This window comes from Bufo gargarizans, chromosome 1, assembly GCF_014858855.1.
Source record: "Bufo gargarizans isolate SCDJY-AF-19 chromosome 1, ASM1485885v1, whole genome shotgun sequence".
NCBI classification, from domain to species: domain Eukaryota; kingdom Metazoa; phylum Chordata; class Amphibia; order Anura; family Bufonidae; genus Bufo; species Bufo gargarizans.
The window spans coordinates 508,116,854-508,131,473 of NC_058080.1; the positions used below are offsets into that span (position 1 = coordinate 508,116,854).

Consider the following 14,620-nt stretch of genomic DNA (forward strand, 5'->3'; position numbering starts at 1 on the left):
CTGCATTGTCCCAGTCTGCTGAGTGAGGGAGCGTCTGCCAAGCGCAGGGACAGGGAGAAGTGCACACAGCCCAGGCACTGCTATCAGCTGCTGGGGGGACCTGGCTTTAATAATTTACTTACAGTCCCTGGCTGTCAGTAATCTGACCTTGCAAGCAGCCTGCTTCTGCGTCCTCCGTCCTTCAACAGATAGACGGACCATGCCTAGCAACCTGATTTTAAGCAGAGGTAAAAATAGGCAGTACAGGGAACAAAAATGTGGAATTAAGGGGTAATTGAATACACAGTGAAAAGTTGAAATAGGGCCACCAAGGATATATTAATCACCACAATCCAATACTCCAAAAAATAATAATTCGACAGTTATCCTTTAACTTAAATGTTATTTGCTGAAAGACAAAACTTTGTAAGACAAAACTTTTATCATATACAAACCGGATTCCCAAAAAGTTGGGACACTATACAAATCGTGAATAAAAACTGAATGCAATGATGTGGAGGTGCCAACTTCTAATATTTTATTCAGAATAAAACATAAATCACGGAACAAAAGTTTAAACTGAAAAAATGTACCATTTTTAAGGGAAAAATATGGTGAATCAGAATTTCATGGTGTCAACAAATCCCCAAAAAGTTGGGACAAGGCCATTTTCACCACTGTGTGGCATCTCCCCTTCTTCTTACAACACTCAACAGACGTCTGGGGACCGAGGAGACCAGTTTCTCAAGTTTAGAAATAGGAATGCTCTCCCATTCTTGTCTAATACTGGCCTCTAACTGTTCAATCGTCTTGGGCCTTCTTTGTTGCACCTTCCTCTTTATGATGCGCCAAATGTTCTCTATAGGTGAAAGATCTGGACTGCAGACTGGCCATTTCAGTACCCGGATCCTTCTCCTACACAGCCATGATGTTGTGATTGATGCAGAATGTGGTCTGGCATTATCTTGTTGAAAATGCAGGGTCTTCCCTGAAAGAGATGACGTCTGGATGGGAGCATATGTTGTTCTAGAACCTGAATATATTTTTCTGCATTGATGGTGCCTTTCCAGACATGCAAGCTGCCCATGCCACACGCACTCATGCAACCCCATACCATCAGAGATGCAGGCTTCTGAACTGAGCGTTGATAACAACTTGGGTTGTCCTTGTCCTCTTTGGTCCGGATGACATGGCGTCCCAGATTTCCAAAAAGAACTTTGAATCGTGACTCGTCTGACCACAGAACAGTCTTCCATTTTGCCACACTCCATTTTAAATGATCCCTGGCCCAGTGAAAACGCCTGAGCTTGTGGATCTTGCTTAGAAATGGCTTCTTCTTTGCACTGTAGAGTTTCAGCTGGCAACGGCGGATGGCACGGTGGATTGTGTTCACTGACAATGGTTTCTGGAAGTATTCCTGAGCCCATTCTGTGATTTCCTTTACAGTAGCATTCCTGTTTGTGGTGCAGTGTCGTTTAAGGGCCCGGAGATCACGGGCATCCAGTATGGTTTTACGGCCTTGACCCTTACGCACAGAGATTGTTCCAGATTCTCTGAATCTTCAGATGATGTTATGCACAGTTGATGATGATAGATGCAAAGTCTTTGCAATTTTTCGCTGGGTAACAACTTTCTGATATTGCTCCACTATCTTTCTGCGCAACATTGTGGGAATTGGTGATCCTCTACCCATCTTGGCTTCTGAGAGACACTGCCACTCTGAGAAGCTCTTTTTATACCCAATCATGTGGCCAATTGACCTAATTAGTGTTAATTGGTCTTCCAGCTCTTCGTTATGCTCAAATTTACTTTTTCCAGCCTCTTATTGCTACTTGTCCCAACTTTTTTGGGATTTGTTGACACCGTGAAAATTTGAATGAACATATTTTTCCTTTAAAATGATGCATTTACTCGGATTAAACGTTTGATCTGTCATCTATGTTCTATTACAAATAAAATATTGACATTTGCCATCTCCACATCATTGCATTCAGTTTTTATTCACAATTTGTTTAGTGTCCCAACTTTTTTGGAATCTGGTTTGTAGATTAAGTGAATACAAGGCACTTACTAATGTATTGTGATTGTACATATTGCCTCTTTTGCTGGCTTGATTCATTTTTCCATTACATTACATTACACTGCTCGTATTCAGGAGTTCTGACCACCCTGCAATCCAGCAGTGCTGCCTGTGCTTGCGCAATATAGGAAAAGGCTCCTGCCCCGCTGGAGTGCGCATAGGCTGGCGCTTTTTCCTTTAGTGTTCAAGTACGGCCACCGTTGCAGGGTGGTCGTAACCCCTGGATATGAGCAGTGTATAATGTGATGGAAAAATGAATTAAGCCAGTAAAGGATGCAATAAGGACAATCCTATTAATAAGTGCCTTATGTTAACCTTGTCTACATGATAAATGCCATTTGCTGAAGTGAGACAAGCCCTTTAACTGTGTTTTAATTAGTATGTCTTCTGTAGTGCTTTAAAGAAAAGGGCAAAGGACAAATTAAAAATACAGAAAGATAAACTAGTAAATCATTGTCAGCTTGGGGTTAATAAAATTTATAGAGAACTTGCCATTTGTTTTGCCTGCTAATGAAGATTGGGTTTTCATTAAAAAACAAACAAAACAAAAAAACTACAGCTTTATGTATTCTAATACACTGCAAGCCGCAGAATGCTGTTTAGTGCCAAATCATGAGATGAGCTTTCTAATGGTTAGTCTCTGCCCCCTCCCTTGTCTCCTGAGCAATAATCTGGCAGAAATCTGATCCAATCAGTGCTGCTGCAGTTTTTAAATAGATTTTTTTTTTCCCATTTGGGACTAAGCCAATTTTGTCAGCAACATTTTAGTTTTTTCCTCTCCACCTTACAAGAGCAATAACTTTTAAATTTTAATGTAAACTTGACTTAATATGAGGACCACACGTTTAAAAAATAAATAAAAATGCATTGTCTAACCATATTTCCAGGACCTCCTCCATGACCGCACCATATGGAGGAGGTCTCCCCTCCCACTATTGGGACAGCTCACCCCAAACCATCTCGATTGGGTTCAGGTCCGGTGACTGTGGAGGCCAGGTCATTTGGCGCAGCACCCCATCATTCTCCTTCATGGTCAAATAGCCCTTACACAGCCTGGAGGTGTGTTTGGGGTCATTGTCCTGTTGAAGAATAAATGATGGTCCAACTAAACGCAAACCGGATGGAATAGCATGCCGCTGCAAGATGCTGTGGTAGCCATGCTGGTTCAGTATGCCTTCAATTTTGAATAAATCCCCAACAGTGTCACCAGCAAAGCACCCCCACACCATCACACCTCCTCCTCCATGCTTCACGGTGGGAACCAGGCATGTAGAGTCCATCCGTTCACCTTTTCTGCGTCGCACAAAGACACGGTGGTTGGAACCAAAGATCTCAAATTTGGACTCATCAGACCAAAGCACAGATTTCCACTGGTCTAATGTCCATTCCTTATGTTCTTTAGCCCAAACAAGTCTCTTCTGCTTGTTGCCTGTCCTTAGCAGTGGCTTCCTAGCAGATATTCTACCATGAAGGCCTGATTCACACAGTCTCCTCTTAACAGTTGTTCTAAAGATGTGTCTGCTGCTAGAACTCTGTGTGGCATTGACCTGGTCTCTAATCTGAGCTGCTGTTAACCTGCGATTTCTGAGGCCGGTGACTCGGATGAACTTATCCTCCGCAGCAGAGGTGACTCTTGGTCTTACTTTCCTGGGGCGGTCCGCATGTGAGCCAGTTTCTTTGTAGCGCTTGATGGTTTTTGTGACTGCACTTGGGGACACTTTCAAAGTTTTCCCAATTTTTCAGACTGACTGACCTTCATTTCTTAAAGTAATTATGGCCACTCGTTTTTCTTTACTTAGAATTTGTATCATGGCAAGAAAAAAGCAGCTAACAGTCTATTCGGTAGGGCTATCAGCTGTGTATCCACCTGACTCCTCCACAACGCAACTGATGGTCCCAACCCCATTTATAAGACAAGAAATCCCACTTATTAAACCTGACAGGACACACCTGTGAAGTGAAAACCATTTCAGGTGACTACCTCTTGAAGCTCATAAAGACAATGCCAAGAGTGTGCAAAGCAGTAATCAAAGCAAAAGGTGGCTACTTTGAAGAACCTAGAATATGATATATTTTCAGTTGTTTCACACTTTTTTGTTATGTATATAATTCCACATGTGTTAATTCATAGTTTTGATGCCTTCAGTGTGAATCTACAATTTTCATAGTCATAAAAATAAAGAAAACTCTTTGAATGAGAAGATGTGTCCAAACTTTTGGTCTGTACTGTATATGGTTATCGCAATAAATTTCTTAATATTATCGTCTTAATATTTTTGATATCGCCCAACCCTAACCATTTAAAAGAAAAAAACACAAGGTGACATTATACTGTATGGGGCAGCCACAAGGAGACATTATACTGTGTGTGGGGGAGCCACAAGGAGACGTTCTACTGTGTGGAGGGAGCCACAAGGAGACGTTCTACTGTGTGGAGGGAGCCACAAGGAGACGTTCTACTGTGGGGGGGGAGCCACAAGGAGACGTTCTACTGTGTGGGGGGAGCCACAAGGAGACGTTCTACTGTGGGGGGAGGGGAGCCACAAGGAGACGTTCTACTGTGGGGGGAGGGGAGCCACAAGGAGACGTTCTACTGTGGGGGGAGGGGAGCCACAAGGAGACGTTCTACTGTGGGGGGAGGGGAGCCACAAGGAGACGTTCTACTGTGGGGGGAGGGGAGCCACAAGGAGACGTTCTACTGTGGGGGGAGGGGAGCCACAAGGAGACGTTCTACTGTGGGGGGAGGGGAGCCACAAGGAGACGTTCTACTGTGGGGGGAGGGGAGCCACAAGGAGACGTTCTACTGTGGGGGGAGGGGAGCCACAAGGAGACGTTCTACTGTGGGGGGAGGGGAGCCACAAGGAGACGTTCTACTGTGGGGGGAGGGGAGCCACAAGGAGACGTTCTACTGTGGGGGGAGGGGAGCCACAAGGAGACGTTCTACTGTGGGGGGAGGGGAGCCACAAGGAGACGTTCTACTGTGGGGGGAGGGGAGCCACAAGGAGACGTTCTACTGTGGGGGGAGGGGAGCCACAAGGAGACGTTCTACTGTATGGGGGGGGGGGGGAGGGGAGCCACAAGGAGACGTTCTACTGTATGAGTAAGTTTTGACCCTCCCCCCGCCTTGGTATAATAATATTATGTTTCTCATGTATGGGGGACTCACAAGGACTCATTATTCCCTAATGCCTGCTATTATAGATCAGTGTGCAGACTGCAGCTTGCAGTCAGGAAGGAAGGACTAGGCCGCAAAAGACAGACCGACATAGCACCTTTTATTTTTGACACCCGGGCCGGTTCTATTCTATGTTTTAAGGTCTTGTCTTTCACTCCTCACAGGCCAAACTCTGAGTGTGGGAGTTGGAGACACTTTTCCCGCCTGGCTGTTGTGCTCGCCTCTGCTGTTATCCGATTCTGATCTCGGTGGGCGGAGACATGCATATGGGGAGCTAGGAGGAGCCGAGGCGGGCGCTGCGGGCAGTAATGTGGTTGTGAATACTGTTATGCCGGATGCAGGGGCCAGCGGACACAGATTTAGAAGCTGTCAGCGCACATGTGACAGCTTCTATGACGTCACAAAATACTGCGGTTATTGAGAAACAGCAATATTGCCATATCGCTGTTTCTTAATACTGCGGTATATCGCTGACACCTGTTTACCGCTCATCCCTACTGTAAGCTGATATCTGTAGGCAGTCTGGGCATGCTGGGAGTTGTAGTTTTGCAACAGCTTGAGAGCCGCAGGTTGGTCATCCCTGTACTAGATGCGTTACTGTGAGTAGAAAATTCTGAGCTATTTTTGTATTTAGAAAGAAAAGGACTAAGAATAGCCCCATCTGAGAGTGCTCCACCAGAGCTAGAACCCATCCCTGGTGGTCACTTTGGATGTGTCCTTACATAACATGTCATTCTGTCCTGTGATGCAGACTAACTGTATACACAGCTGTTACACGTCGACATCCTGAAACTCCATCTGGGGCTTGTTGGCCATATTTAGCTTGTTATTCTCTCGGACTCCCTTGTGGCCAAAATTGCCAAGTAGTCCAGCTTCCTGCACGATACTTTGCTCCATACTTGCAGAATGTTACATTCCATTGTCAATATACCGAAAATATTCTAGTCCTACATATCAGTCACTGCCCCATAGTGCCTACAATATAGGTATATTGTAGTGAGAAAATATTAATTTAATGCCAATGGATGTATACCCAGAACTCGAGTGTGGTAGCAGTAACTCCCTATATATTAATAGATAAGCCTACTGTGAAATCTAATTTCTGGCCTTTGTCATGATGGCGCACCGGAACACCACAGGCTCTGTTTACTGGATATGGGAATGGTCTCGCTGACTGGAGCAAGTAAAAGGGCTGACCTTGCATCATCATCAAGATGGTTGCAGTGAAGTGGCAGGAAAAATGTGGCTTCTCCGACCCGCTCCGTGTAAAAAGCCTCTAAACAGGAGATCATAGTATAAATATAGAGCACAATTTAAAAGGGTATTCCGGTTTTGCAAATTTCAGCATCAATTAACAGGGAACAATGCATATTTTCGCTTGTGATTGTTTATCTGTAATGCCCCGTTTTCCTGCACTCCATCATGGTTGTGTGACATTTTCCACTGTGTCGGTTCCCTATCCCGATGACATCACATCTACATCTGAGGCATGGCAAGCCTTGTAAGGCTCTGCCCTGTAGACATAACATCCTCAGTGACCTTGCCTCTCAGTGTTCTGCTCATGCTCAGGACCCTGCCCTGTAGATGTGATGTCAGCCATGGTGCTGTGTCTTAGGGCTCATTCACACAAGCGTATTTTTGATCCGCATCCAATCCACATTTTTTGCAGGTGTAATGCGGACCTTTTCACTTCAATAGGGCCGCAAAAGATGCAGAAAGCACACCCATGATCTGTCCGCATCTGTATGTCTGTTCCGCGGCCCCGCAAAATGATGGAACGTGCCCTATTTTTGTCCGTTTTACAGGACAGTTCTATAGAGGACCAAAACTTCTGTTCCCTCAAAAGGCGGAACACACATCAGGTATCCGTGTTCTGTGGGTCTGCAATTTTTCGGACAGCAAAAACGGCAAAAGCCGTGTGCATGAGCCCTTAGGATAGAGTTTTTCCAGCAGGGCTTCAAACAGGCTTGGATCTTTTACTTTTTCAGCTGGGAGGGGAAGGAGAGACGGAGAACTGAAGCTATAGACCAGTGGTGGCGAACCTATGGCACGGGTGCCAGAGGCGGCACTCAGAGCCCTCTCTGTGGGCACCCGCACCCTGGAAAAAGTCTATGGTGTACCAATATGCCTTAGACTTTTCCTGCCATTCATCAGCACAGGGCGCACTACGAACAGCGCAGGCAGAGCACTGAATGTACGCAGGATATTATAGCTAAATGATAAAGTACATGTGATAAATAAGTGGGTTTTGGGTTGCCGTTTGGGCACTCGGTCTCTAAAAGGTTCGCCATCACTGCTATAGACGCTCCCCGTGTGAGTCATGTGCTGAGATTTAATCACAGGATGCGGGTCACAGATTGCAATTATGCTGGAAAAATCTAAATGCATAAAAAATTTCGTCTTTTTTTGTGTAACCAGAAAACCTAATTTAAGCTGTAGACTTAAATAACATAGTACCGTACCTATTTTTAAGCTGTCATGGGATCAAGAGAAACTAAAGGCATTGGTCCTCGGACCCCTCTAGGTGCCATGGAAATGTCACAAAGGTTTTAAAGGGAACCTGTCACTGAGATTTTGTGTATGGAGCTGAGGACACGGGTTGCTAGATGGCCGCTAGCACATCCGCAATACCCAGTCCCCATAGCTCTGTGTGCTTTTATTGTGTACAAAAACCGATTTGATACATATGCAAATTAACCTGAGATGCATCCTTTCCCTGACTCCTCTCACGTACAGGACTCATCTCATGTTAATTTGCTTATGTATCAAATCGGGTTTTTTACACAATAAAAGCACACGGAGCTATGGGTATTGCGGATGTGCTAGCGGCCATCTAGCAACCCATGTCCTCAGCTCTATACACAAAATCCAGGTGACAGGTTCCCTTTAAGTACTAAAAACAAAAAATAACAACTTGGAACTCTCCTACTGTCCTACAAATCTCCAATAGCATTACCTTCTGGTAGCATATAAGTATTATCTAACATTGTCTGCATTTAGGACCCAGTTCTCATAGTATTCTGACAACCAAGGTAACATGCTTCACTGGTTATTTGTTTTGTAGAGAACATGGAGGTTTTATCTGCTCAAACATTGTGTGTGCAAATATGACTATAACCCCCTCATCTGTAAGAATGCACCCATGTACTGACTGCAGTATATGGCTGGACTCCTATGGATGAGGGGGGTTATAGTCTTATTTAATATAAACACTGTCCTGTAATTGGCATGTATCTATATAAAATATGTTCATGGAGCAAAAATAAGCCCTACCCAAATAATAAGCCCTAACCCTTTTTTCGGAGAAAAAAATAATATAAGACCCTGTCTTATTTTCGGAGAAACACGGTATCAGCTTTTAGGGTAAATGGTGACCTCATTCTCCTCTTGATATTTGGTGGCTCTAACTTCTCTTTTATCTAATTGCATAAACTGATCCTTGATTATTTCTTTCCAATCTGTTAATTTAATCTATTTTCTTACCATTTAAGGCTAGTTTCACACTAGCATTCGTCGGTCCGCTCGTGAGCTCCGTTTGAAGGAGCTCACGAGCGGACCCGAACGCCTCCGTCCAGCCCTGATGCAGTCTGAATGGAGCGGATCCGCTCAGACTGCATCAGTCTGGCGGCGTTCAGCCTCCGCTCCGCTCGCCTCCGCACGGCCAGGCGGACAGCTGAACGCTGCTTGCAGCGTTCAGCTGTCCGCCTGGCCGTGCGGAGGCGAGCGGATCCGTTAAGACTTACAATGTAAGTCAATGGGAACGGATCCGCTTGAAGAGGTCACCATATGGCTCAATCTTCAAGCGGATCCGTCCCCCATTGACTTTACATTGAAAGTCTGAACGGATCCGCTCAGGCATCTTGTGCACTTAGAAATTTTTCTAAGTTATTAATGCAGACGGATCCGTACTGAACGGAGCCTCCGTCTGCATTAATATGATCGGATCCGTTCAGAACGGATCCGATCAAGCGCTAGTGTGAAAGTAGCCTAAGCTAGTTTTTTGTGTTCTCTCTGCCTAATGCAAGACACTGAATGTCTAGGTATTGGTGATTGTCCGACACCTCAGACCAAGTTTTCAGCAATATGACAGCACGTGTGTTGCTGAAACAATACAGGATGTTACAGTAATCGTTTTCTGTCATTCGTTAAAACAAAGAGAGAGTGAGAAAATTATTTGTAACAACCATGGGAAGTATAACACTTGCTTAATGGTGGTATTACACTGCCCAAGGCATTGTGAGCGCCAATGGATGATAAAACATCCATTAAAAAATGCTTCTTGTCCTGCAAAAAGAGAAGCCCTTATATGGCTATATGAACGGGAAAAAATAAATAAAGTTATGGCTATTACAATGTGGGAAGAAAAAAAACGAAAATGCAAAACCAAAAATAGGCCAGGAATTAAGGGGTTAAGGTTGGTCTGTTATAGACTGAGTAGTGTCCCACCAGACTTAATAATCATTGTAAAAGGTAACGTGGAAGTCAGAATATAATTTTATCATCAAAGGTATGACACCCAGGGTCACATGACATCTGCTTACTATTGCTTTATCCTACATTTCATTTTTCGGACAAGTGCATTTCATTAAAGCGACCCATCTTTTTGCCCCTTGTATAGGTGCGGGAGGATGATTTGGCTGTGGCTTTCCAAACTCTCTTGGAAGAACTTACAATTTACAAAGAAGAAAATGGAGAGTTGGTCCGCATGAGTCTCGGGGAAGCCACCAACGGCTTGAAAACCAGGAGCTGTAAGTGGCTTGACACCAAAATTTTGGGCTGTGTACAAAGATTTTAAAACCTGTGTCATTAAAATATAAACCGACTGCTTTCCTTATCTTGAATATAGGAAGCAGTTTTGGCCTCCATACTGTAGGATATCAGAAAGTCTGAGAGAAAGAGAAACTGTCAGCCAGATTTATGCCCTCAACCCCCTCTGGATTACCTTTATAATAGTCATGTGGTCCCAAATGGTGTTTTTTTATATTCCTTCTTAAACTTCAGAATACAGAAAAAAAAACATTGATTCTGTGCTCCCACTATATGCTAATGATGCGTCTCAAGTCAAGGAGACCGACAACTTCTGAAAGTCAAGATAACGCTGCCCCTGTGATTTAGCATTGCCAGGACTGGAAACCTCATCACCTGTCCACCTGAGGTTTGGTGCTGTCATTGACCATTCTTACCCCAGTTTATAGATCTCACACATGGATGCCTACCAGCTATAACTGGGCATCAGTTAGCTCCAGTCAACCACTTTATTAGTCATGACATAAAAAATAGCCAAAGCCAGTTCACCCACTTCAACTGGAGATGTCCCACTGTGTAGGGTTGCACGAGATATAGAATTATCGATACTTTTGTACTCTGATTGATTCAATACTGGGATTTGTTATTTACCAATACTAAGCGCAGCCTAATTTCACATGGCACGTTGGACAGGGAACATGGCACGTTGGACAGTGGAGAAGGAGGGAGTCCCTCCCTCCCCAATGTGTACGGCTGCTGCTGGCCACCAATGAGGACAGAGAGGAGTAGGAGGGGGAGGGACTGTGGCCTCTGGCAAAAAGTATGGCATAAAGTAATCGGGCATAAAGAAGTTAATTGCGGCGGATTGCAGTGCTCAGTCATAGAGGCCGAAACGCCCCACGCATATCGCTAGACAGGACTGGCTTCCTCAGGGGTACATTATATATACATAGAACATTAATAGAAGATAATTATCACCTGTTAAGAATTAATCCAGAAGAGGCCAAAGGGATGTGTGTTGAGACAATGAGAGCATACCCGGTGCAGAGCCCATGTTAGAAAATTATGGCTCCACACGATAAGGGCTAGTGTCTCGGAAATGCAATCTGCGTGTGCGCAAAATTGCGCATGACCGGAAATGGAATCGCGATGCGGTCCAAAGACCAGAAGTTAATCATAAAGGTGAATACAGTCATGCTTTAGACCCCGAACGTGCGTTCCGCAAAGAGAAAGCCAAGGGATACTTAAAATTATATTATATACTAAATAAAACCAATGTGTTTTAATCCTAAATGATAGTGTCCACCACATGTATTCATAGTTAATGTAGAAATGGACATGTTATCAAAACGTGCACATATAATTCAAATATAAGAATTTAAATATCCTAAACCGATAAGTTACTGTAATCACCCTGAATAACCTCACCAATAGTACTTAATATTTATACAAAAATAGAAACGCAATGTATGAATAAATAACCAATACAAATTAATAAGAAAATATAAATAAAACATAGTAAATAAAAATTTAATCCCTAATCTCAAAATCCATGATCACCAAAATCAACATATAGTAAATTCATATACTACAAAATATATATGCGCATATATATAACAAAATTATAATAAATAGTTAATAGACCCAGATTTCCTTTATACCTAAATATTATACTAGAATAAAAACATAAACTATGAACATAGACATTCTAATAAATATAATGTCCAAACTGGCTCCAATATCAATACCATAATGGGGGGTGAAAACAAACTAAAAAAAAACTTTGTTGAACCTTAAATTCATAGGTCTGCATCGGGGAGAGAGAAAAAAGTAAGGAAGGAGAAAACAGAAAAAGACAGAAATAAAATACAAAAACATACAATTGATTACAGAAAAATTCATAAAATGTCCAATGCGTATACGGTTAGGCCCCTTTCACACGGGTGAGTATTCCACGTGGGTGCAATGCGTAAGGTGAACACATTGCACCTGCACTGATTCCTGACCCATTCATTTCCATGGGGCTGTGTACATGAGCGATGTTCTATATTCTGCGTTTGGGGGCTGCGTGAAAATCGCATCTGCAAGCAAGTACGTATGTGGTGTGATTTTCATGCATGAACCCCATTTACTTTATTTTCAATTATAACATGGTTATAATGGAAAATGATAGCATTCTTTAATACAGGTCCTTCTATCTTTATTCAGCAGGACCTGCGCTGACGTCACCGCGCTCACCACATGGCAAGGCCCAGTACTGTTAAAAGTGATTTTGCGTTTGTCAACGGTCATATTTTCCCGTTGCAAAAACCAGCAGTATTCCCCCATCATGTTGGGATTCCAGCGGCCTTGATATCTGTTCTCCATTGTAGAAATATCTTTATGGAACCTCTATCCATGTTCGTCACTTACGTGTCCCAAATTGGGTGGGAAAAAGTCAAGATGGGAATGTAAGAAATGCACTTTCAATGACATTCGGCAGCCAAGTTGTTCACATGCTGTAAGCATGTCGTCTACTAATTCAGCATAGTTTGCAGCTCGTCTGTTCCCAAGGAAGTTCTGCACTAGTGGCACAAATGCATCCCAGGCTGCAAGACACACTCGCTTTGTCAGATTCTTGCGCTGATCATAAATAGTGTATTTGCCACATATGTAGCAGAAATTGTCTGGATCATTAACACATTTGCGTTTATCTATCTTAACCACCTGCCGTCCGCCCATAGACTATAAACATCCAGGAGGTGGTTCTCTATTTCTGAATGGACGTTCCAGAACGTCCGTTCAGAAACTGCAGCTACACGCTAATCGTGACAGCAGGGCAACCCAGAGAGAAGGCAGGGACAGTGCCCAGGTGTCCCTGCCTTCTGGATAGCTGCATACACAGCGCTCACCGCTTCCTGTTCTGGCCCAGCGGTCATGTGACCACCGGGACCAGAGAGTGCAGGAGCTGTGTGAGGTCTTTCACAGACCTCGATCAGCCCTGCACTGAGGCTGTACAGTGCTGTATTGCGCTGTACAGCCTCTCTGGGGGGTGCATTTCTCCTGTAACTGGGGCTACTATGTCAGCCCCAGTTACAGGAGAAATCAACAGTGAAAAAAAAAGTGAAGTAAATATCCCCCAGAGGTCTTGTATCACTTTATGAGGGACAAAAAGTGTAAAAAATAAAATAAAATAAAAATGTGTTAAAAAAAAAAATAAAAAAAGAAAAAAAAAAAAGAAAAATTCCCCAAGTAAGGAATAAAAAAAAAAAGGTGAAAAATAGAAAAAATAAAATAAAATAGACATATTTGGTATTGCCGCGTCTGTGACGGTCGGCTCTATAAATATATCACATAATCGACCCAGTCCAATAAACACCATTAAAAAATAAAATAAAAATAACTGTCAAAGCCATTTTTGTCACCTTACATCACAAAAAGTGCAACACCAAGTGATCGAAAAGGCGCATGTCCCACAAAATGGTATTAATAAAACAGTCACCTCATCCCGACAAAAATGAGCCCCTACATAAGAAAATAAAAAAAACTATAGCTCTCAGAACATGGACACATTAAAACATCATTTTTGGGGGTTTTAAAAATGCTATTGTGTTTAAAGTGAAATAAATTTTAAAAAGTATACATATTAGGTATTGCCACGTCCGTAAAAACCAGCTCTATAAAAATATCACATGAACTAACCCCTCGGGTGAACACCGTAAAAATAACAAAAAAAACAACAATTTTTTGGTCACCTTGCCCCATAAAGTGTTATAATGAATGATCAAAAAATCATATGTACCCAAAAATAGTACCAATAAAACTGGCACCTTATCCCCTAGTTTCCAAAATGGGATGACTTCTTTGGAGTTTCTACTGTAAGATGCATCAGGGGGGCTTCAAATGGGACATGGCATCTAAAAACCATGTGGAGTTCCTTTTTCTTCTGCGCCCTACCGTGTGCCCATACAGCAGTTTATGACCACATGTGGGGTGTTTCTGTAAACCTCAGAATCTGGGTAATAAATATTGAGTTTTGTTTGGCTGTTAACCATCGATGTGTATAAAGAAAAAAATTGGATTAAAATGGAAAATCTGCCAAAAAAGTGAAATTTAAAAATTTGATCTCCATTTTCCTTTAATTCTTGTGGAACGCCTAAAGGGTTAACAAAGTTTGTAAAATCGGTTTTAAGTAACTTGAGGGGTGTAGTTTCTACAATGGGGTCATTTATGGGGGTATCCGCTATGTAGGCCCCACAAAGTGACTTCAGACCTGAACTGGTCCTTTTAAAATGTAGGTTTTGGCAATTTTCTTAAAAATTTGAAGAATTGCTTCTAAACTTCTAAGCCTTCTAACGTCCTAAAAAAATAAAAAGACATTTCCAAAATGATGCCAACATAAAGTAGACATATGGGGAATGTTAAGTAATAAATATATATCAGCCTGTGTGCATCCGAACAGGTCTGGACATGTCCATTGGAATATCTCCAATATTATGCATGAATATTATAACTCAAGAGGCTTTGCATGTACCGTATTTTTCGTCCTATAAGACACACTTCCCCCCCCCCCCCCCCAAAATTGGGGGGGGGGGGGGGGGGGGAGGCAGTGCGTCTTATGTGGCGAATACTTCAGTTTGTATACCGCCGACTGCATGCTG

General features: G+C 42.9%; 1 protein-coding gene across 1 annotated transcript in view; it reads left to right on the forward strand.

The window, feature by feature from the left end:
- Positions 1-14,620, forward strand: part of CASTOR1 (cytosolic arginine sensor for mTORC1 subunit 1) — an 89,853-nt gene that overhangs the window by 34,565 nt on the left and 40,668 nt on the right. Inside the window, exon 4 of the mRNA XM_044288517.1 lies at positions 9,853-9,982. Within this exon, the coding sequence (XP_044144452.1) occupies positions 9,853-9,982 (130 nt within the window). The remainder of the gene's footprint in view (positions 1-9,852; positions 9,983-14,620) is intronic.